This window comes from Triticum dicoccoides, chromosome 6A, assembly GCF_002162155.2.
Source record: "Triticum dicoccoides isolate Atlit2015 ecotype Zavitan chromosome 6A, WEW_v2.0, whole genome shotgun sequence".
In the NCBI taxonomy this organism is placed as follows: Eukaryota; Viridiplantae; Streptophyta; class Magnoliopsida; order Poales; family Poaceae; genus Triticum; species Triticum dicoccoides.
The window spans coordinates 563869267-563894029 of record NC_041390.1 but is presented as its reverse complement, the minus strand read 5'-3'; the positions used below and the strand labels follow the sequence as shown (position 1 = coordinate 563894029).

The window sequence follows — 24763 nt, the reverse complement described above, 5'->3', positions numbered from 1 at the left end:
GGCATAGATGGAGCTATGCCGACGGCCTGGCGAACACCGTCGGCATAGAAAAGCCGTCGGCATAGCTCCATCTATGCCTACGGCAGCCGTAGGCATAGTAAGGCCGTCGGCATACATCGATCTATGCCTACGGCAGCCGTAGGCATAGATAGGTCGTCGACATAGAGGTGGCCCGGGGACAGACGGCGGGCTGACACCGTCAAGTCTATGCCGACGGCCCTAACGGCGGTCGTCGGCATAAATATCATCTGTTTTTTTACTAGGAGCTACCACGTGGCAGAGCTATGCCGACAGCAAAGCCGTAGGTATAGTTTTCCATCTATGCCTACGGCAAGGCCATAGGCATAGCCCTGCCACGTGGCGCCTCCTGGTAGCCCCGAAAACTATGCCTACGGCATGGCTGTAGGCATAGATATCATTTGTTTTTTATTTTAAATTATTATTATTATTTAAAAGTTAAAATTTGAATAATTTAAATCTAACTTTTCTAAAGAGTTAAACATACACAAATTATACGTCGACTTGGGGTAGAATTTTCCATAGATTATGAATATACATTTTGTTTTTGTTTTTGAGTATGTTAGAAATGTGACCTCGTGTACTTTTGCATATAGGTCCTTATACTTTTGGGGGTACATTGGACCAGTTGACCAGGGTTATTGATACTTGGATCGATTTTGACAAATTTTATATGGATTTTTTATCCAGTGGCGTAGATCTCCGAGTCAACTGGTCCAGGGTTACGCCGGTCGGGGCCTTTTGGGGGGTAGCAATGCCACCAGAGCATTGCCCCGGGTCCTCATACACGTCTTAAGGTGTGGTGGCATGTATGAAGAGGCAATACGCGGCTCCAGTGTGTGCCCCCCCTAATGGATGGCAATGAAATCGAAGTAATCCCTCTACGGTTTTGGCGTTGCATGAAATATTTCTAAACACTCGGAGTGTGATCAATTCATGAAATTTTTACACAGTGTAGACACATGTGATATAATAGGTGTGGAGATTTCTTAAATTTTTTAAAGATGCAAGAGTATGTGAAAAAAAAACCACTATGGATTGTTCTTCGCGTGTCTATGAGTGTGGTCAGGGGCCTTCGGGGGCTAGCTATGCCACCAAATCTTGCGTTGGGTCCTCTTACATGTCTAGAAGTGTGGTGTCAGGTGCAAACACCCGTCATGCAGCTCTGGAGTGTGACCCCCTTCACAAAACCGGACACGTTCTCTCTCGATAACTAGATACTACCTTGGAGATGGTGTAGTTTACAAGCGGCCTCTAGTCAGGCTTCTGTGAAACATGCTCAAACTTTTACCACACCCTACAAGGGCCATATGACTACACCATGCCATGCCTCGAGGATTTCCGGCATCATATGATTTCCCGTGGATTTTAACGGCTAGATTCGCCATGCCGCTGAGGTACATTCACCCTACAGTGGTGGGGCCTGCCCCTCCTTTGGTTGCACTAGGCCTACACATACCGCAAAGACATCATATATGATTTGACAAACCACTTCTGGACATCATTTCAGGTGGCTGCCGTGCAGATCTGCAATTTCCCGCGTTTAAACCCTACGGATGCAGTAAGTGTGTCAAATATTGCAGGTGGGCTCGAAAAATGCCATGTACTGGCACGTGTCATGCAATGGCCCCCTTTGAGAGCACGAGAAGTTCCGAGGTCAACGGAGCAACGGACAACACACTTTCTTCACAAACCAGACACATTCTCTCTCGATAGCTAGATACTACCTCCGAGATGGTGCAGTTTCAAGCGACTTCCGGTCAGGCTTCTGCGAAACGTGTTAAAACTTTCACCGTACCCTACAAGGGCCATATGATGACACCGTGCCAGGTCCCAAGGATTTCCGGCATCGTATGATTTTTTGTCGATTTTAACAGCTGGATCCGGCATGGCGCAGAGGTACATTCGCCTCCCGGTGGTGGGGCATGCCTCTCCTTGGGTTGTACTAGGCCTACACATACCGCAAAGACATCATATATGATTTGACAAACCATTTCTGGACATCATTTCAGGTGGCCGCCGTGCAGATATGCAATTCCCGCATTGAAACCCTACGGATGCAGTAAATGTCTCAAATATTGCAGACGGGCCCGAAAAATGCCATGTACTGACACGTGTCATGCAGTTGCCCCCTTTGAGAGCACGAGCAGTTTCGACGTCAACGGAGCAACGGGCAACGCACTTCCTTCATAAACTGGACACGTTCTCTCTCGATAGCCAGATACTACCTCGGAGATGGTGCAGTTTACAAGCGACCTCCGGTTAGACTTCTACGAAACGCGCTAAAACTTTCATCACAGCCTACAAGGTCCATATGACGACACCGTGCCAGGTCCCGAGGATTTCCGGCATCGTATGACTTTTGGTCGATTTTAACGGCTGGATCCGGCATGCCGCCGAGGTACATTCGCCCCCCGGTGGTGGGGCCTGTCCCTCCTTTGGTGTTGTCGTTCGATGGTGAGGGACGTCGCACGTGTCATCGTCGACGGTGACGGGGAAAGCCGAAGAGATGTTCCGTGCGACTGTGCGTAGGTCCCCGTCTGGACTCATAGTCGTCATACCGAACGCACCATTCCCCGATCCATTCCCTCCCCACCTCACCAGACCATCTCCTCCTCGCCGCCCTCCTCTCCCCTCATGGATCGTCGACGGTCGGTACAAGAGGGTAGAAAAAATTAGAAGAAAAACAAAGGAAAAACACAATTGTATGAGCTTCGTTTCTATTGGTGGAAACTTTGTGCCACGGACAGATGACGTGGCGCATATCCATCCATCTATCCATCTGGCTGTCCACCCCATGACCATCCATCCATCCATCTAGAGAAAAGGAGAAAAAAGAAAAAGAAAAAAGAGCCCACCCAACCCCTACCTCGCTCTCTCCCCACGAACCTCTCTGTCTCTCGCGACTCCTCTCTCCCCCCACGAGCCTCTCTCCCTCGCCGTCGCCACCACCCACGCCGGCCAGTTCCGGCGAGCTCCGGCGGCGCGCAGCACGCCCCCGAGCTCCCCTAGGTCCGCTCCCCCTCCCCCTCCGTCCAGAATCGGCGCTCCCGCCCTCCACTGTCCCCATGGCTAGATAGGGTTTCGGCCGCCACCCCTAACATCGCCAGGATCAGCCAGATCCGGCGACGGCGAGGCCAGAGCTCGACGGATCCATTACCAGCGTGTCGCAGGTATGTCCTTCCCCTCTTTCCTCGCCCGGATCCACCCTCCCCACCTCACCTTCTTCTTTCCTTCCCTTGCTGCAGGTCACCTTGGCGCGGTCTGGATGACGACGACGGCAGGAGGGCACCGTCCTTTCTACTGGCGCACCTAGCTGGCGGCCCTGTCCTGCTCGAGGAGGCGGGCTGCCTAGCTCAAGCACGGCCACGACGGCCCACCTCGGCAGGTAGCACCTCCATCTCCTCCGCCTCCTTCCTCTGCTCACTACTGTTGCTGCTAAGTAGAGGAATATGTGATGCAAATCCTCTTGTGTGAAGGAATTCTAGAGGGATTTGTATGAACAAGTCCTTTATTTATTTATTTGTCTAGTTAGTACCAAACAGAGAGAGAAGATGAGTTTAGAATCCTGGTTCTTTAGTTAGATAGTACCAATAGGGATTGGTTAATTTTGCTGCTACAACTCGAACGGAGATGATGAGCGAGGTGGAGTACAAGGTGATGAAAGTCGACGCAACGCTGAGCCAAACCCACTCCTTGCCGAAGCAACCTAGCTGTGGTTCTCTTAAGTCACGAAGCTGGATATATCCTTCACCGGTAGCTAGTTTGATCTATCCTGATGGACAAGCTAACATACATAGCAGTAGTTGCTTTTTTTATCATTCCCCCACTGGCCAGAGCACAACGTACACACACAGAGAGAGGAAATCTCTAGTTAGCTTTTTTTAGTTTGTCCTCTAATTAGCAGAAACTACTCATTCTTACTCCCCGCAGGTGGCTGGCAGTATCATCCTTGATCTATATTTTTTGGATGGTTAGTCAAAGAGCATGTGATTAATAAATTAGTGGAAGTGCAGGTTACTTTGTTGTTTCCCCTAGATCTGTTCTGACGAACATGCATATGCATCACACTAATCTGCTTCATCATAATTATTAAATCCAAGCATGTAAGTCGCTATAGCATTTGCACATCAATCCAGATATGTTTCATTACTCCAGTTTCTACCTTTAGTTTTATATATGGGCTATCTACTACACAATTTAATTACTCTGCATATTTTGTATTACCTGAACATGGATAAATTGCATGTAAAATTTTAGTTCCCATAGATCTCTCGGTTGAGTCAAGGACTCTAGGTAGCAATTTTTTCTATCTCAATTTCATTTGCTATAGTCAGTTACTATTTCGCATTAATATGTTCAGATTCCCAGTTATGATTAATTGATCATATGTACCTTTGGATCTTCCAAAACAATCAACATTTTATCTGCGCTATTTTCTTTCACATTTGCCATTTTGTTCATATCTGTAGATCTATTTATATATATTCTTTTTTTGTTTCTGCCAAGCCACATATGCATCAATTTGAATGAGCTTAAATTTGATCCTTTGTTCTATTTATATATATTATTTTTTTGTTTCTGCCAACCCACATATGCATCAATTTGAATGAACTTAAATCTGATCCTTTGTTTGGTATTACCTACATATAAATTGATTAGCCATCTCTTCTTTGATGCACAGGTAGGTACCGCTTATGTACTGGAGCCTTGATCTTAATTTTTCTTCATTGGTAATAGTATCATCTCTCAAGAAGTCCTTTACAGATATATGTAGTACAGCAGGTCATTATTTATTTGTTGCTGTGATGTCAAGCTCTATTTTCTTTATTATGACAAGTTGCAAAATTAGTAGTGGGAAGTAAACTTTTGTTAACTTGTTGGCTGAACCAATGGAACTACTGTTATATTTGATTTGTTGCTCAACTAGTGCTGCAATGATGGAACCGATGATTGTGCATGGTGCATCCATCCATTCTATCGGAGTGGCTGTGTTTTTTTCTTCTTGTGCTAAGATTGATAGCATCACATATCCTATTATTTTGTTTCTCGAGTAGAGCCTTGTGAGTTGATGTGTCTGCCACCGTCCTCGAATGGTTGTGCAATAATAATGGTCCTAGCTAATTACTAGTATGTGCTGTTGCTAAAACAACTTGCTCCTCGTTTAGCAACAACAACAACCACGCTTTGGTTCCCCAAAATTCAGATGGCACTTGCATCTCTACATACACACACATATGAATATGCACCTCGGTTTGGTTCAGTTTGCATGTTTACATTTGCTTTAACTTTGACTGAAACTATCTTGGTGGCACTTGCATTAATGGTGTGTTCTGCCCTTGTAGATGTCCTTGGAGAAGATGGCCATTGGAGTGTAGGGGTGGAACAACCTTGTCTTGCTCAAGGAGGAGGACCACCCGATCTCGACGACGGCACGGCAACAGGTAGCACTCGCCTCCCTCCCAAGGTGAAGGTCTGATCCGCCTGTTTACATGGTCTGCTCTTGTCTTATGCATGTGAGGGGAGAAGAAAGCCATTGGACTGAATTATATTTGCATGTGAGGGGAGCGGTCTTTTTGGTAGATGTAGAGTATAGATTCACAAAATTCACCACATGAGCGTACTACCTATATCCAAATTCTGGATAGCACTTGCATCTTTTGTATGTACACATGAAAAAGCATGACGGTTTGCTTCAGTTTGTATGTGTCCAATTGTTTTTTTACTTTGACTGAAACTATCTATCTTGGTGGCACTTGCATCTCCTGTACATACATACATATGAATCAGCACCACACTTCTCTTCAGTTTGTATGTGTCATTTTTTTTGGTTGAACTTTGACTGAAACCAACTGGATGGCACCTCAATTTGTACATGCACATGAATCAAACACCACCTTGGTTTAGTTTTGTATGTGTCCTTTTGTTTTTACTTTGACTAAAACCAACTCGATGAAACTTGCATCTTCTGTATATACATATGAGTCAGCACCACACTTCTCTTCAGTTTGTATGTGTCAATTTTTTGGTTGAACTTTGACTGAAACCAACTGGATGGCACCTCAATCTGTACATGCACATGAATCAACACCACTTTCATTTAGTTTTGTATGTGTCAATTTGTTTTTACTTTGACTAAAACCAACTCAATGACACTTGCATCTTCTGTATATACATATGAATCAGCAGCACCACACTCTGGTTCAGTTTATATGCATCAATTTTTTGGTTTTACTTTGACTGAAAATTTATATGAGTAAGTATCATCAGTCACAATCAGAGACCAATTTCTTTCTCTTTGGAGCTCAATTTCTTTCTCTTTGGAGCTTGCCTTGAACAACTCATGCTTGATAGATACAACCAAAACTGGAGCATCTTCATGAAAGGCAATAATTTTCTGCCTTTTTAGTTGGATGCCCCTGTTCTAGGCGGGTTTCTTTTGGTAAATTCAGTGTATAGATTACATATTCATCCTCATATGTAGGATCTTCGGTTTGTTATACTGACTGTATGCCACCTCCATCGTTGCAGCCTTGTCTCCCCCACCAATGCCCCTCGGCCTCCTCTAATGCTGCTGTGGAGTCTTAGAATGGGAATGTTATGTACATAAAAAATATTCTATGGTCTGTGTTTGCAAATCCATGGTTGTTGAATCATGTCTGTATAAGCATTTGTAAATAGCTAGCCTTTTTGGCTAATCTTTTTTTTTTCGTTCTGGTGAGCAAGTATGCCGACGACAATGCCGTAGGCATAGATGGCTCTCGTGATACCAGAAGCTGCCATGTGGTGTGTATGCCTACGGCAAAGCCGTCAGCATAGCCTGCAGCAGGAGCTACCAGAATGCGCCATGTGGCAGGGCTATGCCTACGGCTTAGCTGTAGGCATAGGTTTGAAGCTATGCCTACGGCTAAGTCGTCGGCATAGCCCTGCCACGTGGCGTCTCTTGTATGGGCAGCACTTGACGGCGGCAACAGCAATCACCGTTAGGCGCGAAGCATTGCCGACGGCCAGATGTACGGGCGCCGTCGGCATAGATGTACGGGCGCCGTCGGCATAGGCACCTATGCCGACGGCCATTCTATGCCGACGGGGACCTGGGGTACGCCGACGCATATGTTGCCGGCATAGGGCCGTCGGCATAGGCCTATGCGGACGGGTATCAGGGCTATGCCGACGGCCTGGACCGTCGGCATAGGGGCTCAGTGTGGTAGTGCAAGAAGCAACTTCTATGAAAGTAGAAAGGAGCAGCTGAAGCGCTGCAACGATAAAGGAAGGATTTGCATGCATGATGAATCTACGTTACGTATTGTACCTCTTTGGCAAGCGACCAAATCCGAGAATCTTGGAGGATTTTATCCCCAACGCAGTCTCTGAAGAGGCCCCACGCGTCGTCTTCCCCCATGCACCTGACCTCGACGACGTTGTCCGCGGTGCACCCCATGAGGGCGCCCACGTCCGGGCTCCTCGTGGCCACGACCACCTTCTGGCGCCGCCTGCCCTTCCCGAGCGGCGTCGGCAGTCGGCAGGCCGACCGCCGCCAGGTCGACGGGCGCCTCCAGCGGCCCGTCGATCAGCAGCAGGAAGCTTTTGCGCGAGAGTTCCGCGCGGATGAGGCAGGCCCGGCTCCGGTCGTCCGCCGACGACATCACGCCGTAGCTGCAGCCCATGCAGGTGCAGCAGATGCCGAGCTGCACGTCGGTCACCGACCACCCGCTGCCCACGTCCAAATAGAACACGCGGTCGAAGAGGGCGTGGTACGGGCTGGGCTGCCGGAGCGGCGTGAGGAGCGACGTCTTGCCGGCGCCCGGCCGGCCCCAGATCCCCAGCCGGTCGTCGCCGGGGAGGTCGCTCTCGAGGAAGTCGTGCATTCTGGTGAGGTGGCTGTACACGCCTCGCAGGTGGCGGCAGGCCGAGCGCAGCCGGTCGAGCCTCGCCGGACGGCCGTGGGCGCGCGCCGCCGCCTCCTCGAGCTTCGCGATGGCACCCTTGAACTTGATCATGTGGATGTGGTAGATGATCTTGATTAGGAGCCACATGGTGATGCGTACGTACGGGGTTCGACGATCGCGCACGAGAGAACCCCACGCAGCGAGAATCGACTCGACTAGCTATTGCGTACTACAACCTCAGAATATGTAGAATTCGTATCAGGAGGGGATCGTGTCCAACACGGACATGGCTTCAACTTCAACTTGTATCGCACATGACTTGAATTGCTCCTGAAGCCATGGTGAGTCGAACGCGTGGACGATCTGCCATATTAGGCGCTACTAGCCTGAAGAACTGAAGAGGGGAGAAATTCAGTCAAAATCACTCAAGAGTAGCACACTTTGTGGGATGATTGCGAGGAATTTACGACGAATTAGGATATGCACTTAGGCCAACCAAAACATGTCGGCTAGGGTTTATAGGCTTTATAGGCTTGCATTTTTTAGAAAGTAAAAAGTAAAAAGTGCCCCAGTGCTGTTCTCGGATTTCAAACAGAGATAGGAAGACTAACATTAGCTGCGATGGAGGGCTGCAGTGCTTCGAGGCAGCTCAACGAAGCAGTAAGTTGCCGTTAGATGCAGATCCAACAGCCGGGAATGTTTGGTTTCTTCAGCTAAGCAGAACGGAGTATCGATTTCTTCAGAGATCAAAGCGGTTGGGGCCTGACATATGCTATACTTCAGATTCAGAGGGTTATAGGCTCAGAACATGGCATCATAACTTCATTCGGGCCAACATAATAACCACGACAGACAACACGACTACCAAGTACAGCAAACCAACTTCACCACATGACTGAATGCATACTGCAAGCCCACAGTACAACAGAGCTTAAGATGACACGATAGGGGCATTCGACCGTCGTCAGATTATGCCTACCAGTCAAACAATGTAACTGAAACAGCGGCAGCTAGATTATTCCGCAGTATGGCTACTGGCATTGCGTTGAGCTTCATGGAAGCCTCATCCCCTCAGAAGTACGGCCTGTAGCGTGTCGGCCGGCGGAATCTGGGAACTCTCCTGAAAATAGCACAAAAAGATAAGATATCTGTTAGAACAGGCCATACAATTGAACATCCACGTTTTGCAAAAGCTGCGGAACTCACCCATATCCGTACGGTGGGAAATACGGTGCCCCGTATGATCTATAAGGGTAGGCATGGTAGGGATTGAATCCGCGTGGAGGACGCTGCTTCATCCCAGGGACGTTAGTCCTCTTTGGTGACACCTGTTGGGCACAACAGAATGAAAGTTGATTTTAAATTCAAAGACATTATTAAAGAGAGGTGGTACTGGAAACTCAATGTCTGAATGAAAAGCTGTTAATATGTCTGCACCTTGATCTGGCGACCATGCAACTCAGATTCATTCAGATTAAGAGCCTCCTGAACGGCTTCTTGTTCTAGAAATTCCACATAAGCAAAGCCTTTTGGCTGTCCAAACTTGTCGGTCAAGATTGTCACTCTGTTGACGGTTCCACAAGCTTGGAAATGCTGCTGCACTTCCTCTGGTGTACACGCATAATCAACCTGCAGTACATGATAATATCAGAAAAACAAATCTCAACTGGATGGAGATGAAAGATTAAAAAAATAGATTATTCAGCTAAGAATTTACTGACACAACAAGATTCTACTAGATATTGTGTCTACTTTGCACTTGAAGGGTAATCATATAGTTATAAACAGCTGCTTACAGCTGTATACTCCCTCCGTCCGGAAATACCTGCTGGAGAAATGGACGTAGATATTTCCGGACGGAGGAAGTATTAGTTAATGACGAATATAGATGGTCTTTGACTTACTACACAAGCTCAAGATTAAAACAAATGCAAATGACATTGTAACCGAGGGAAGGTTAAATTATACAGCCAGAGAAAACTATCGCTGATATAGAGATTAGTCGATGATATTCAAGATCTAAATGGTTATTCCTCAAAAGTCAAAATTGAAGGTACAACAGAAACCTCGCTACCGTAAGTAGCGGTATCCAATAGGAACAATGAATGAGATTACATAATCCATAGGGAAGTAGATGAGAAATCATTAAGTATGATTCGCAGAGGAACATTTGTGGGACTATGCTTTTGTTGGGGGGTGGGGGTGGGGTGGATGATAGTTAACAATCTGAGGACGGTAAAAGTAAAAGTCATGCATTGCATGACACATGGAGAAGTTGTAATTTACGGAACACATGTGAAGAAAAGCTTGAAAGCCTGCTAACAGCATAAACTTGCGTGTGGAAGATGCAACTTCTATATTCTTTTGCTCCCTACAGTCTATAATGCAAGCATTTCAAGAAAAGCAGTTCAAGAAAAGTTCTGTTAGTATCAACGTTTGGTTAATCTTCTATATAACTATACTCCCTTCAAGAATCTTAAGGTAGGAAGTACCTCAACAGCATTTAGTTAAAGTAAAATTTTGTCTTCTGCAATTCCATATATAAACTCAGCTCTGTGGGAAGTACAGAATGTTGGGCAACTTTACTTGCATTTAGAGTTACATGTAATCCTCGTAAACCGTTAGAAACACTTTTATGCTAACGCAGAAGCAGACATCACGTTTAGAGAAAGATCAACGATAGACCATAAAGAGAGCGAAAAGGAGCAGCATGAATATGGGTTTTGGTAGCACATGGACAGTTCTGAAGTGAAAAGAGGGAGAGGAGCGATAAGCAAGCGCACATTCAGAGTGAGCAAAAGAACGGTCAACATAAGGCTCCATTCTGATGATACACTTACATGTCATACCTATCCACCGTTCAGATGATTCTCACTGTACGAGTGGTTTAGAATCACACCACATCACACGCAGGTCCAAGTCTCAAGCGCCAAGAGCAGCAGATTTCTAGACTTCCTTTCTGTCTTCAGGGAGGTAACTTATCCTATACTATGTAAACTCGTTTTTCTTTTTTCTGCTTTTTTCTATCCATTTTTCCAGGATATATTTCTTCTTTTTTCCAGGGATTTTTCTCTTAATCTACTAATATATACTAAAACACGAGATGGTACTGAACCATCGGAAAGTTCTTGATATCAAAAGCCTACCCCTGCGACCATCACATTGTGCAATTAATGCACCAGAGCATTAGAACAGGGGGACATTCCAATATAAAAACAATAGTATACATTTTCTGAGATTTTAGCATACTAGCAAATGATGGTGACAAAGGTTAACACTAATCTAAACAACACTGCAAAACTGCAAATGGAAATTATCCTTTGCTATGAGGAACGGCATTAAGCATGAACTACAATTAAGAGCAATAGCATATCAAAGAGTTATGAATTAGCTATATATTGCCTGCTGACAGCAACGGTAGGCAGGAACAGAGCAATTTCAGGATCCACTCCATATTATGCATTGAACATTTGAACATAAGAGAAGTGGAGAATAAATCAGACCTTTTGGCGTAAGTATCCCTTATCTAAGTTAAGTGCACCAAAGACATTTTCGACTAACTAGCAGTCAGTACCCAATATCTAATGAAGTCCATATATCCACACTTTTTATGCTACATAGCCAACAACTATACGAATACCTTGGCAACACAAGTGTACATCTATCATAATACAGACCCAACATTTGGCATGTGTGCGGCCACCAGCCATGCATGTGTGAGAGAGAGATTAGGAAATCTTACATTTCCAACATAAACAGAGCGGGCATCAACCTGTTCTTTTGCCTCAGCTGTAGACGCATTGGCATCTCCTCCTACAGAAGAAAATAGGTAAGTGCATAAGACAACTGGTAGCACATAAAAGATGAGGCACCAAAACACTGATAAAAATAAATCACATTGTGTTAGAAAACTTTGCTGTAAGCACCAACGGATCCATCACAAATAAAAAGGCAGTAAACACTAAATCAAATGTCTAAAGCTCATCCAGATATATATTTAATGAGAAAATGTCCAAAATTAGCCCAAAAAGCAAGCATATGCATAACCATGAAAATCATTTTGAAAGACAGCCATAACATTTATCCCACACTCGCTTGTTTTTACCACAAGACACGAATAAGTATTCATGCCAAAACAAAGATTAATACAAGGCATGCTACACAATCATGCCACTACTTCAACTACATAAGCAAGAAACCACGAGGCATATCTTCATTGCACAGACCTAAATTTACTGTTGGTGATATTATGAAAATATGAAGTAATCAGTACAAGGAGCAGAAAGATTGGAGAAGAGTGAGTATTATAGAGAGAGAAAAGAACAAGGGTCCCAATATGATATAAAATACTGAAAAATAAGGGAGGAACTCTGAAATATGGCGGCAGTTTAAAATTGAAACATTAGCACAAAATTATTCTTGAAGTGCATATCCTGGACATAGTCATATAGAAGAACCAGATCTCTAGAGTCTATGCCGGGATTACAAACAGCAAACCAGTCAACGTTCAGATTCATGTAACTCAATAGTGGTGCAGAAGGAACTTAAAACATACTGCTCGCGTGTGGTTACAAACTACACACATCGGCACTATGTGCAGAAGGCACAATTCATCCGATTTATTTTACCTACTCAACACTACAGAATGGGCCATAAAGTTACAAACAACACCTACAATAGTTGCAATTTTACGGTGTAAAAGAAACAGTAATTTGGTCAGATTTATGAGTACCAATCTCAAGTTCATCAAATTGCCTGATAGCCTACTGCGTGTGGGATTACAAGACCATCACGAGGCATCCCCAAATAGACCAAAAGCGGCTAAAACCAACCTAAGCAAATCGCGACAAGTACAAGGAGGCGCATCTAGAAAGACAACCTTGCATCTCCTTGGCGACCTTGGCCTGCATGTCGCGCAGGGCGGCGGCCTCCTCCTCCATCTCCTTGAGCCTACGCTTCATCTCGTCGAGCTCCTGCAGCGGGCGAGAAAGCGCGCGGTCAGAACTAAACTAGGTTTAGGGTTTAGCGCGCAGACAGGGAGCCGAGGGATGGGGATGGGGGTGGGGGCAGGGGTGGACCTTCGCTGCGTCGTCTCCGGCGGCGGCCATGTCGACGTCGGCGCCTTCCATGTCGCCGTCCACGGGGATCTCCTGGCCGTACACCTCGTGCTCCTCCTCGTCCATGGCGGTCTCTCCCCGATCTAAACCCAATTCGGTGGATTTTTTTTTTTTTTTTGGAGTTGATCCGGTTCGGTGGATTTGGGGTCGGAAGCGAAGATGGAGCGGGTGGGCTCGGTCGGTACTCCGCGTATGCTTCAGTTGGGCTTATGGGCCTCGTACTATCATCGCTGCTCTTGGGTTTTGGGCTTATAATGGACTATACGCCCGTTGGGCCTGGGCCTGGGCCTTGTAGGTGGGTCCAGACATCGCGGGGAAAGGTGCCGGACGCATTCCCGTGCCTTCTGGACTGTTCGGAGCGCAGCTGCGCGGCGGGGCATTCGCGAAGCTTCTAAATCCTTCCCCAAGCCACATCGCGGATATAAATCTCCACAGTCCCCGGCGATCCGCGCCGTGCTCATCGCAGTAAAATCCAGAAACATCCGACGAACACAGGCAGGGAGAGAAGGGAGAGCGTGGACAATGGCATCACGGGTGGTGTTCTCCAACAGGATCCCGCTGGTGCGCGCCATGGAGAACCTCCTGGCCGCGTCCTCCGGGTCGGCTCTCAGGCCGGCTGCCGTCGCCGGCGGCGTCCGCGGGTACAACGCCGGCGCGCCCCTCCGGAGCTACGACCGGGACGAGGCGGTCGAGCGCAGCCCCCGCAGCGGCGCGCGCGAGCGCGACGTCGGCGTGCCCAGCTTCTTCTCAGGTAGTCGTCATCCCGCACCATGCTTGTCACTCCAACGCGTTGGATTCATCTCTCCGCTGCGCGATCTGAACCAGATTCCAACTCCGGCAGCGTGCGTGACAGAGTTCTGTGCTGACTGTTCTTGTGCAGATGTGTTCCGTGACCCGTTCAGCGCGCCGCAGAGCCTGGGCCGGCTGCTGAGCATGCTGGACGACGTGGCGGCGGCGTCCACCGACGGCGCGGCGCGGGCGGCGCCGCTCCGGCGCGGGTGGAACGCGAGGGAGGACGCGGACGCGCTGCGGCTGAGGGTGGACATGCCGGGGCTGGGCAAGGAGCACGTGAAGGTGTGGGCGGAGCAGAACAGCCTGGTGATCAAGGGCGAGGGCGAGAAGGAATCGGACCGGGAGGGCGCCGACGCGCCGAGGTACAGCGGCCGGCTCGAGCTCGCCGGGGACGTGTACCGGATGGACCAGATCAAGGCCGAGATGAAGAACGGCGTGCTCCGGGTGGTCGTGCCCAAGGTCAAGGAGGAGGAGCGCAAGGACGTCTTCGAGGTCAAAGTGGACTAGGCACTAGGCAGGATCACGCCAAGTTTCGCGTCACGGAATAGCCGAGTCGTCTCGTGTGAGCCGAGTAATAATAACTAAAAATAACTCAAGCTTTTTTGTTTGTCGTGTTGGGTCTGGATGTTTTGGTCTCGTGTTAAGTGCCTGTACGAGTATGAATCGATCAAACAATAGATCCGTTTTTCTTGGTCTTTCTTCTGAAGCAAATTTTACATATCGTATAAGAGGGCCACGGCCCGAGAATATAGAGCACGACGCAAATGATTTCAAATCCCTGAAATACTTTCTCTCAACCGTGATGCGGACGGCTGGCGTTTGTTGCCGTTATCCACCATTGTGCAAAAACCTTCCTTCCCATTCCCTTACGTCAGCCGACCGCCTCCGGCCCAACTTGCGCCGGCGGCGCCCGATTTCGGTGGCCACCGCGACATACCCATCGGAGCAGCGACATGAGAAGGAGAAGGACTAGGCATGTGAGGTCAAGGTGCTCGCCGGCAGTGACCAACATGGTCGCCGCTCTCGACCTGCATCCTCGTGAAACTGTGGCGCGAGCAATAACTACCGTCCTCCGCGGTGTGACCGCAAAAGGAGCAACAATAACAGCGAATGAACGATAAGGATGCCCTCCGTCTCAACCGCGCACGAGCAAAGCAGTGTTGCTTGTTTAGAAGTAGCAGCAAACGAATCGATTGATTCGCAGCCATAAACGATGATAACCTTATTTCTTTGGTTCTTCTGCATTTCTGTCCTCCGTTTGTACTGAATGTACATGTCTCTTTATATTCTGTAAATTATCATCTCGTAATTTTTGGAAATTATAAGACTTACACAACCATATTTATAGAATTGCACATTGACCATCAGGTAGTTGGTCAGGTGGCAGCAGAACTTACACATCATACTGGAAGGGCTAGTTCAGGGGTCAATGGGCAGGGAAAAGGTTGTACACTCTCGTCAGCGTGGTAGTTCACGCACGGCCGCGGAGTTCCATACTCTTGTCGACATAGTTGCACACGTGCGTCCTTGGAGTTGCACACTCTTATCGACATGTCCCATAGTCTCATCGGTATTATTGCACACCCGCAGTTACGGAGTTGCATACTTTCGTCTCCATTGTTGCACACGCAAGACCGCGGAGTTGCACGCTCTCGTAAACATAGTGGCATATGTGTGTCCGCGAAGTTGCACACTCTTGTCTGCACAGTGGCACACGTCCGGCTGCGGGAGATGCTCATGTACATCGGTGGGGTTGCACAGTCGTCGGTATAGTCGCACATGCGTAGCCCGAGTTTCACACTCTTATCCGCATAATTGCACACACACACGGCTGCCAAAGGTGCTCACGGACGGTTGCGGGGTTACACAATCTCGTTCGCATAGTTGCACATGGCAGCGGCAGAGTTGCACACTCTTGTCAGCATAGTCGCACATGCATGGCTGCGAAGTTGCATACTCTTGTCTGCATGGTCGCACACGCACGGCTACGGGAGGGGCTCAAGGACGGTTGCGGAGTTGCACAGTCACGCCACAGAGTTGCATGCTCATGCCGCGGAATTGCACGCGTTCATCTACATATTCGCACACGCACGACCACGAAGTTGCACACTCTCGTCGACATAGTTGCACATACGTGGCCATGGAGGTGCACACTCTCATCTGCATAGTCGCACACGCATGGGGTGCAGGAGATGCTCACGCACAGGTGCGGGAGATACTCACGCGCGACTGTCAAGTTGAAGATTTTCCTTGTGTAGTCCCACATGCGTGGTCACGAGGGGTGCACACTCTGGCCTGCATAGTCGCACGCGCATGGCTACAGGAGGTGCTTTTGCACGACCATGGAGTTGCACACTCTCATCTGTATAGTCACATAGTTGCACACGCACAACCGCGAAGTTGCACACTCTCATCGGCGTAATCGCACGCCGCGGAGTTGAAGACCCTAGTCCGCATAGTCGCACACGTACTGTTGTGGCAGGTGCTCACACACGGATGTGGAGTTGCACACTCTCGCCTGCAGAATCGTACATGTGTGACCATGGAGTTGCACAATCTCGTCCGCATAGCCGCACATGAATTCATGTGGGAGGTGCTCACGCCCAGCCGTAGAGTTGCACACTCCAGTTCAACATAGTCGCACATGCATGGTCACAGAGTTAGCCGGGGCACCAGATAAAATTGCATATTTCATTGTTAGAGAGTAGTATGGGGCGATGTTTTTAGTGAAAACTGCATGTCCACAGTTAGAGGAAAAAGTTGCACATCGACTGACAGCTAGTTGCACATCGACAACTAAACAGTTGCACCAAACGGAGACTAAATTGCACACATAAAAGTTCGTCGAAACATACCAATACGGGATATAGTTTGAAGAGCACGTCGCGATAGTTTCAACAATGAAAACGGATCTTAATTCGGCCCCTGTGGGCGACCTAGCTCCCAGTCACGTCCCCAAGCGCCGGCCCCAGGATGCGGGAAATTTGAACTAGGTCGTTGCCGCTCACAAAAGACGCCACAAATCCGGCGATCGGACGTAGTCTGACGTTACAAAAAACAGAGCGTCGCACGCCGCAAGTTCGCGTGCGTAACGAATCACTCGGCGGGGGCGGCTCCAGGCGTTGGCGGAGTCGGCGTGCGCGGGCTCGGCGGTGTCGGAGCTGCTTCGGTGCTGGGCTGTGTCGGCGCGGCTTCGGTACTGCTGGGCGGCGATGTAGAGGCGTCGTTCGGGCTTGGCGTCCGTGGGCGCGGGAGCTGGCGTCGTCGGCATCGTCGGTGTCGCCGAGGTGCGAGAAGGGCAGCGGTCCACGGCGGAGATGGGGCGTCGGCGTGGACGCGTAGGCGGGCGGCGAGTAGTTGTATGGAGGGTACTGCACGCTGATGAAGGCGGGCGAGGGTGTGCGCGTCGCGGGGTGGCCATGGGGGAAGGTCATGTTTGGGTTGAACCCACCGTGCGCGTCGCCGTCGGCGTAGCCGGGCGACGACGATCCCCATGGAGATCTGACGCCTTGCTGTCCCCAGGGCGCGTACTGGGCGTGGCTGACGACGGGTGGATTCATCATCCCCGCGTGGTCGACCGATGAGGAGGACGCCGCCGCGCGCGCCGCTTGTTGGGGAACGTAGCAGAAATTCAAAATTTTCCTACGTGTCACCAAGATCTATCTATGGAGAAACCAGCAACGAGGGGAAGGAGAGTGCATCTACATACCCTTGTAGATCGCTAAGCGGAAGCGTTCAAGAGAACGGGGTTGAAGGAGTCGTACTCGTGGTGATCCAAATCACCGGAGATCCTAGTGCCGAACGGACGGCACCTCCGCGTTCAACACACGTACAACCCGGTGACATCTCCCATGCCTTGATCCAGCAAGGAGAGAGAGAGAGAGGTTGAGGAAGACTCCATCCAGCAGCAGCACAACGGCGTGGTGGTGGTGGAGGAGCGTGGTACTCTAGCAGGGCTTCGCCAAGCATCGCAAGAGACAAGGAGGGAGAGGGGTAGGGCTGTGCCAAGAAGGAGAGGAACTCGTGTTTCTTGGGCAGCCCAAACCTCAAGTATATATAGGGGAGGGGAGGGGCTGCGCCCCCACCCAGGGTTCCCTCCCTAGGGGTGGCGGCAACCCCCAGATCCCATCTGGGTGGCGGCCAGGTGGAGGGAAGAGGGAGGCGCACCAGGCATGGGCCCTAAGGCCCATCTGCCCTTAGGGTTTGCCCCCCTCCTCCCTTAGGCGCCTTGGGCCCTTGTGGGGGGCGCACCAGCCCACCTAGGGCTGGTCCCCTTCCACACTTGGCCCATGCAGCCCTCCTGGGCTTGTCGCCCCACTTGGTGGACCCCCGGGACCCTCCTGGTGGTCCCGGTACGTTACCGATAAAACCCGAAACTTTTCCGGTGACCAAAACAGGACTTCCTGTTGAGGATATTACTACTGGGCATAAACCGGCCTACCTGGGCCGGATTAACTCCATCAGTAGTTCAAAGGTGTTAAAGCCCAAAGAGGCAGATAAAGGCCCAGGGCCCATAGTCGGTTTACAATCTGTAGCCGTACATCAGCTTTGTGCATATACTTGTAATATAAGTTAGGAACAAGGAGAGACCAACCCGGATACGAGTATGAACCGGTGTTGGGACTCTTTGGACCGACAGGCGTCACCCATGTATATAAGGGGACGACCCGGCGGCGGTTCAAGGACAACAGACAACAACTCGAGACATAGGCGAAGCTTGTTTGCTCCCTAGTCATCGAAACCCTATCAATTCCATCACAACTAGACGTAGGCTTTACCTTCCTCGAAGGGGCCGAACTAGTATAAACTCTCTTGCGTCCTTGTGTCCGCTTTAACCCCTTCAAGCTAACCCGTCGTGATGGCTCCACGACTAAGTCCTTTCTCTAGGACATCTGCCGTGACAAACCCACGACAGTTGGCGCCCACCGTGGGGCTATCGCACGATGGTTTCCGGTTCTTGGAGGGCCGCTTTGAAGGACTCAAGGGCTACGCTGTAGGCCGGATGACTAAAAGTCGTCGCGGCAAACTCTACATCGACGACGCAGGCTGGGGCCCCGAGGCCGGCTCAATTGAGTATGGGTACCGGGTCCCCTTTGGTAGCATTCACGTTTTCATTGGCAAGATCGGTGAACCGGGCCCTGAGCCGGACATCTGCGCCGACCTTGTCGAGACGGCTCAGCGTGCGCGATCTGCCCGGGTTAAACCGGCCATGAAGCGTGCCTTCGTGGGAATGATCCATGGAGGGAGTTATGAGGATGTATCGGAGCTTCGCAAGGCAACTACCGTTTGTTCCGGTGACGACTCTTCGATCGGAGAAACCGAATCTCTTTTTCAGCTACAAGATGGCCGGATTGAGAGCTGTTCCGATGGTGACAGTATTCCGGACCCCTCTGATCTGCCTAACCGGGTTGGAATATTTATGACCGGAACACAAGCAGCGCTTCACTCTTCGACAACTGCGACAGTGATCTCCGGTTCAGCAGCGGCAATGGCTGCCGGGGCAGGAGGCCCTGTGCGCCCGCCGGCTCAGATTCTATCAGAACTGTTTGATGCGTTGGCTGTGCTTATGGCAGAAGTTAATCCGCCAGATCAGGACGCTCACAACACGGAGATTGCAAAGGTAAAGGAACAAATCACCCAGGCCAAAATGGATCTGGCGGCTGAGGACACCAGGATGGCCGCAGAGTGGGCCGCTTTAGATGCACATGCCTACAGGCTTATGTTGGACCAGAGCGCGTCGCATGAAGTCATAAGGAGGAAGCACCGATCCCGCTTACCTCCGGTTTTCGAGGCCAGGGACCTTTTCAACACTCCAGGACCAAGAGCCAACAATTCGCTGGAGGGGAACCAGGCAAAAGCCCCTGGGACCGGTGCTCCGGTTCAGCCCCGTCAAATGGACCCGCTTCGTCAAAACACCGTTATACCTCGGGATGCTTTAACACCTCCGGGTCACTACTCCAACCCAATGGAGAATCTTGTTGCCGTTGCTGCACGACTGGAGGCCATTCCAGTTGAAGGTGACTCGCCGCAAGCAGTAGAGACGCGACGGGTCAAGGAACTGCTGAGGACAGCTTTGGCCCAATAGGAGGCGTACTCGTACAGCCGCAACCGAATCCACTCGACCCCCCGTCCAAGCCGGAGCTATAGCAGACATATGGATGAACCAGCAGTGTCGAGTAATGAACGACGTGGAGCACCCCGTGGTAACAACCCGACGGGTAGTGCTAATGACGCTCAGGAAGTGGTGAATCGGGCCCGAGCGCGTAGGGAGGCCGAGTTAGCCGCACAGCATCAGGCTCGGCAGCTCACGCCGGTTCGTCCAACCATTTCGATCAAGCCTGGTGTTACTTCTAGTTATTTGGGGGTGCCTTGCCTCGTCCCCGCTTTACGCAATGTGCGTTTGCCCAAGGATTTCAAAGACCCACGCAAGGTACCAAATTATATGGTGGATCAACCACCAGAGACATGGGTAGAGAGCTATGAGATGGCCATGGAGATGCTTGATGTGGATGACACGGCGTGTGCGAAATACTTCACCATGATGCTTGAAGGAACGGCCCGTACTTGGCTAAAAAGCTTGCCCGCTAATTCTATCAGCTCGTGGGCCCAATTACGAGCCCGGTTTATCAACAATTTCAAGGATATCTGTAAACATCCTATGTCGATAGTGGACTTAGCTGCATGCGTCCAGGAGGAAGGAGAGTCAACGACTCATTGGGTGCGCCGGGTTTCACAAGTGTTGCACTCTTCAGACTGCATCAACGCTGACACCGCAGTATTAACCCTAGAAGGCAACTGCCGATTTGGGCCCCTGAAGTTGAAATTGGGACGGATGAAGCGTCATTGCACCGACATGAGAACCCTCATGGCCGCTTTGGTAAAATATGCTGATTCTGATAGTACCAAGGATCCCGAATTTGATGATGACAAGACAGGGAAGGGGAAGAAGAACAACAGCTCCAAAGGTCAGCAACATCACTGGGTAGGCAATGGCGAGGAGGCAAGCGTAAAGCGGATGGCAACATGGATTTTGTGGCTAATATCAACGTACAAGACAATGGCCAGCGGCGCAAGGGCAGGCCGAAAAATCGTAGTGGAGCGCCCAACCCCAACCCAAACCGCCTAAACTATTTGCTAAACCAGCCCTGTCCAAAACATGGGACGAAGGAGGAGCCAGCAAACCACCTTCGGAAGGATTGTTTTATTATGCAGGAGTTCAAGAATTCCAATAATTTCCGGTATGATCACGGATCTGGCGGCGGCTCAGGATCCGGGCCGGGTTACGGTGGAGGAAGTTCCGGTTCAGAATTTAATGGTAATCCGGGCGGGCATAATGGTCAAAATAGTCAGAACAACCAGGGTGGTTACAACCAACAGCAGCAACAGTCAGGTTACCAGAGCAACCCAAAGCAGTTGAGTAGTGGGCAGTACCATGTCTTTACCACTAGCTTGGACAAGCGAGACCGGAAGGTTCAGAGGCGGGCAGTCAACTCTGTTGAACCGGCCACACCCCGCTATCTAGTTGGTCTAAACAACCAATCATATGGAGCAGAGAGGATCACCCACTCCAGGTCGATAATCCGGGTTAGTTGGCTCTGGTGGTGGCGCCTCAGGTAGGAGGTTACAAGTTCACCAAGGTGCTCATGGATGGAGGGAGCAGCATTAACATCCTATACTATGAGACCTTCCGTCGTATGGGACTAACAGATAAGAATCTCAAACCGTCCAATACAGTATTCCACGGTGTAGTGCCTGGCAGATCAACATATCCCGTTGGTAAGATAGCTCTTGAAGTGGCCATTGGGGATGATCATGATTCCAGGTCAGAGACATTAACGTTTGAAGCGGTGAAAATCCAAAGTCCATATCATGCCCTATTTGGGCGTCCGGCATACGCCAAGTTTATGGCTCGGCCCTGTTATGTGTATTTGCAGCTCAAGATGCCGGGTCACAAGGAGACAATAACGGTTCACGGAAGCCGCAAAATCGCTTTGGAATGCGAGGAAGGAGATGCGGCTTATGCAGAGTCGGTTTGTGCCACCGAGGAGTTGAAATACTATAAAGACAATGTTGATCCGGCGGACATGACTCCGTTGAAGAAGCCAACTACGGAGCACGATCCGGCCCTGAAGTTCAAATCGGCAGCAGAAACTAAGCTGGTTGACTTCGTACCTGGTGATTCGTCCAAGCAGTTCAACATCAGTGCCAACTTGGATCCAAAATAGGAAAGCGCGCTCATCGAGTTCATCCGTGAGAATTGGGACATTTTTGCATGGAAACCCTCTGACATGCTAGGTGTACCGAGGCAACTTGCTGAGCACACACTTAATGTGGATTCTAAATATAAACTGGTGAAACAGTTCCTCCGCCGGTTTAACGGAGAAAGACATAAGGCAATTGGAGAAGAGGTAGCCAGGCTCTTAGCAGCTGGCTTTATTATTGAAGTTTTTCACCCTGAGTGGCTTGCCAATCCGGTGCTGGTCCTTAAGAAAAATGGCACCTGGCGCATGTGTGTAGATTACACAGATCTTAATAAGTCTTGTCCAGCAGATCCTTTTGCCCTCCCCCGTATTGATCAAATCATTGATGCTACGGCGGGTTGTGAGCATTTAATTTTTTTGGACGCATATTCTGGCTATCATCAGATCAAGATGGTAGTTAAGGACCAGGAGAAGACGGCATTCATAACTTCCTTTGGAGCCTTCTACTATGTGTCTATGCCTTTTGGGCTCAAAAGTGCCCAGGCAACTTATCAATGGTGTGTACAAAATTGTCTTCACAAGCAAATTGGCCGTAATGTACATGCTTACGTGGATGATATAGTAGTTAAATCCAGGGAGAAGGAGACTCTGATTGACGATTTGAAGGAAACCTTTGATAACATAAGGACGTACAAGATGATGCTCAATCCGGACAAGTGTGTCTTTGGTGTACCGGCGGGCAAGTTATTGGGTTTTCTGGTGTCCAACAGGGGAATTGAGGCTAATCCGGAGAAGATCACAGCCATCACCTCCCTGGCTAAACCGAAGTGTATCAATGATGTTCAACGCCTGGCAGGCCGGATTGCCGCGTTAAGCCGTTTTATCAGCCGCCTTGGGGAGAAGGCGATCCCTTTATACCAGATGTTAAAGAAGACGGATCAGTTCATCTGGAGTTCTGCTGCGGATGAAGCATTTGAGGACTTAAAGCGGCAATTGGCCAATCCGCCTGTGCTCGCCGCTCCCATTGACAAGGAGCCGTTACTGCTATATGTTGCTGCTAATGCTCGTGCGGTCAGCGTGGCTATTGTGGTGGAGCGAAAGGAGACAGGTAAGAAGCATCCGGTTCAACATCCAGTCTATTATATCAGCAAGGTACTCATTGAGTCCAAGCAAAGGTATCCGCATTGGCAGAAGCTGGTGTACGGAGTTTTTATGGCAAGCCGGAAGCTTAAGCAATACTTCCAAGGGCACCCAATTACAGTGGTCAGTTCTGCTCCTTTGGGGGATATCATCCAGAACCAGGAAGCAACTGGCCGGATTGCAAAATGGGCTATAGAGTTGGGACCGTACGTTTGAAGTATGTGCCCCGAACAGTGGTTAAGTCTCAAGCACTTGTTGACTTCATCAATGATTGGACGGAAATGTAAGCACCTGAAGAAAAGCCGGATCATACGTATTGGACCATCCATTTTGACGGATCCAGGCAGTTGGAAGGCTCGGGGGCTGGAGTCGTATTAACTTCCCCACGAGGTGATAAGTTTTGTTATGTTCTCCGTTTAATGTTCCCTTGTACTAACAATGCAGTTGAGTATGAATCCTTGCTCCATGGTCTCCGGATGGCTAAAGAGATGAATCTAAGTCGAGTTAAGTGCTTCAGTGACTCGGACCTTGTGGCTCAGCAAGTGTCTGGCACTTGGGATTCCAAGGACCCACTCATGGCAGCATATCATCGGGAGGTGGATCTTGTTGCAGGTTATTTCCGAGGCTATCAGGTGGACCACGTGGACCGGCGGAAAAATGAAGCGGCGGACGCTTTAAGCCGGCTGGGCTCACAGCGCAAACCGGTCCCGCCCAATATTTTTCTGGATGTGCTGCACAATCCGTCGGTGAAGAGGATTTGGCTATTCCTGATCCGGAGGCTCAATTGGTGGCAGTTCCTCATGTTATTCCGGATTGGACGCTTCCTTACCTGGCGTACAAGAACCGGGGCGAGTTGCCATAAGATGAGATTCTGGCCCGGCAGATAATCCGACGATCCAAGTCCATGGCTATCATCAACGGTGAGTTGCATCATTGCAGTGTGTCAGGAGCTTTTCAACGTTGCGTGTCTCCTGAAGAAGGCCGTGAAATTTTGCGTGAGATCCACGAAGGAGATTGTGGTCACCACGCCGGTTCAAAGTCTCTGGTGGCTAAAGCGTTTCGCCATGGTTTCTATTGGTTAACTGCTCATGCTGATGTGAAGGATCTGGTCAGACGATGTGATGGTTGCCAAAGGTTTTCAAGACGTGCTCATGTATCGGCTCAAGAATTGAGGATGATTTCAATTACTTGGCCGTTTGCGACTTGGGGCTGGATATGGTTGGGCCTTTCAAAAGGTCCCAAGATAAGAAGACCCACCTCCTGGTGGCGGTGGACAAGTTTACAAAGTGGGTGGAGGCAGAACCTGTTAGCAAATGTGATGCGGCCATGGCGGTTCAGTTCATCAAAAAGGTGATCTTCCGGTTTGGATTTCCGCACAATATTATCACAGATAACGGTACCAATTTGTCCAAAGGTGCTATGAAGGAGTTCTGCAAATGGGAGCACATCCGGCTCGACATTTCATCGGTGGCACATCCACAGTCCAATGGTCAAGCAGAAAGAGCTAATCAATAGATCTTGAGAGGCATCAAGCCCCGGCTCATGGTTCCTTTGCAGAGAACGCCGGGTTGTTGGGTAGAAGAATTACCATCTGTGTTATGGAGCA

At 49.6% G+C, this 24763-nt stretch overlaps 2 protein-coding genes, 1 long non-coding RNA gene and 1 pseudogene across 5 annotated transcripts; 2 read left to right on the top strand and 2 right to left on the bottom strand.

The window, feature by feature from the left end:
- LOC119315983 overlaps window positions 1–8054 on the bottom strand; it is an 8380-nt pseudogene extending 326 nt beyond the window's left edge.
- On the top strand, window positions 3286–6680 carry LOC119314966. 2 transcript variants are annotated; one of them, XR_005152513.1, is made up of 4 exons: window positions 3286–3406; window positions 4703–4751; window positions 5364–5462; window positions 6550–6680. It is a non-coding gene; the product is annotated as an uncharacterized LOC119314966 (long non-coding RNA). The 2 variants fall into 2 exon arrangements; XR_005152512.1 differs by lacking the exon at window positions 6550–6680 and having other exon boundaries at window positions 5364–5582.
- A 628-nt stretch (window positions 8055–8682) lies between the features above and the next one.
- Window positions 8683–13165, bottom strand: LOC119317944 (polyadenylate-binding protein 2-like). 2 transcript variants are annotated; one of them, XM_037592452.1, is made up of 6 exons: window positions 12986–13165; window positions 12787–12880; window positions 11680–11720; window positions 9345–9536; window positions 9114–9235; window positions 8683–9027 (listed from the first exon to the last, which is right to left on the bottom strand). In XM_037592452.1, exons 1-6 carry the CDS (start codon window positions 13088–13090, stop codon window positions 8979–8981), a joined length of 603 nt encoding a protein of 200 aa, XP_037448349.1. In that variant the 5' UTR covers window positions 13091–13165; the 3' UTR covers window positions 8683–8978. The 2 variants fall into 2 exon arrangements, with proteins under 2 accessions (XP_037448349.1, XP_037448348.1); XM_037592451.1 differs by having other exon boundaries at window positions 11650–11720; window positions 12986–13164.
- Window positions 13166–13456: 291 nt separating this feature from the next.
- LOC119317943 (24.1 kDa heat shock protein, mitochondrial-like) lies at window positions 13457–14514 on the top strand. Its single transcript, XM_037592450.1, has 2 exons — window positions 13457–13775; window positions 13905–14514. Exons 1-2 carry the CDS (start codon window positions 13547–13549, stop codon window positions 14321–14323), a joined length of 648 nt encoding a protein of 215 aa, XP_037448347.1. The 5' UTR covers window positions 13457–13546; the 3' UTR covers window positions 14324–14514.
- The last annotated feature ends 10249 nt before the right edge of the window (window positions 14515–24763 follow it).

Coding starts and splice junctions, on each gene's coding strand:
- LOC119317944 (XM_037592451.1), bottom strand. CDS start 13,090: ATGGACGAGGAGGAGCACGAGGTGTACGGCCAGGAGATCCCCGTGGAC. Junction 12,881..12,985: donor CCGGAGACGACGCAGCGAAG/GTCCACCCCTGC, acceptor CGCCCGCTGCAG/GAGCTCGACGAGATGAAGCG. Junction 9,236..9,344: donor TGCATGGTCGCCAGATCAAG/GTGCAGACATAT, acceptor TGTGCCCAACAG/GTGTCACCAAAGAGGACTAA.
- LOC119317943 (XM_037592450.1), top strand. CDS start 13,547: ATGGCATCACGGGTGGTGTTCTCCAACAGGATCCCGCTGGTGCGCGCC. Junction 13,776..13,904: donor CGTGCCCAGCTTCTTCTCAG/GTAGTCGTCATC, acceptor GTTCTTGTGCAG/ATGTGTTCCGTGACCCGTTC.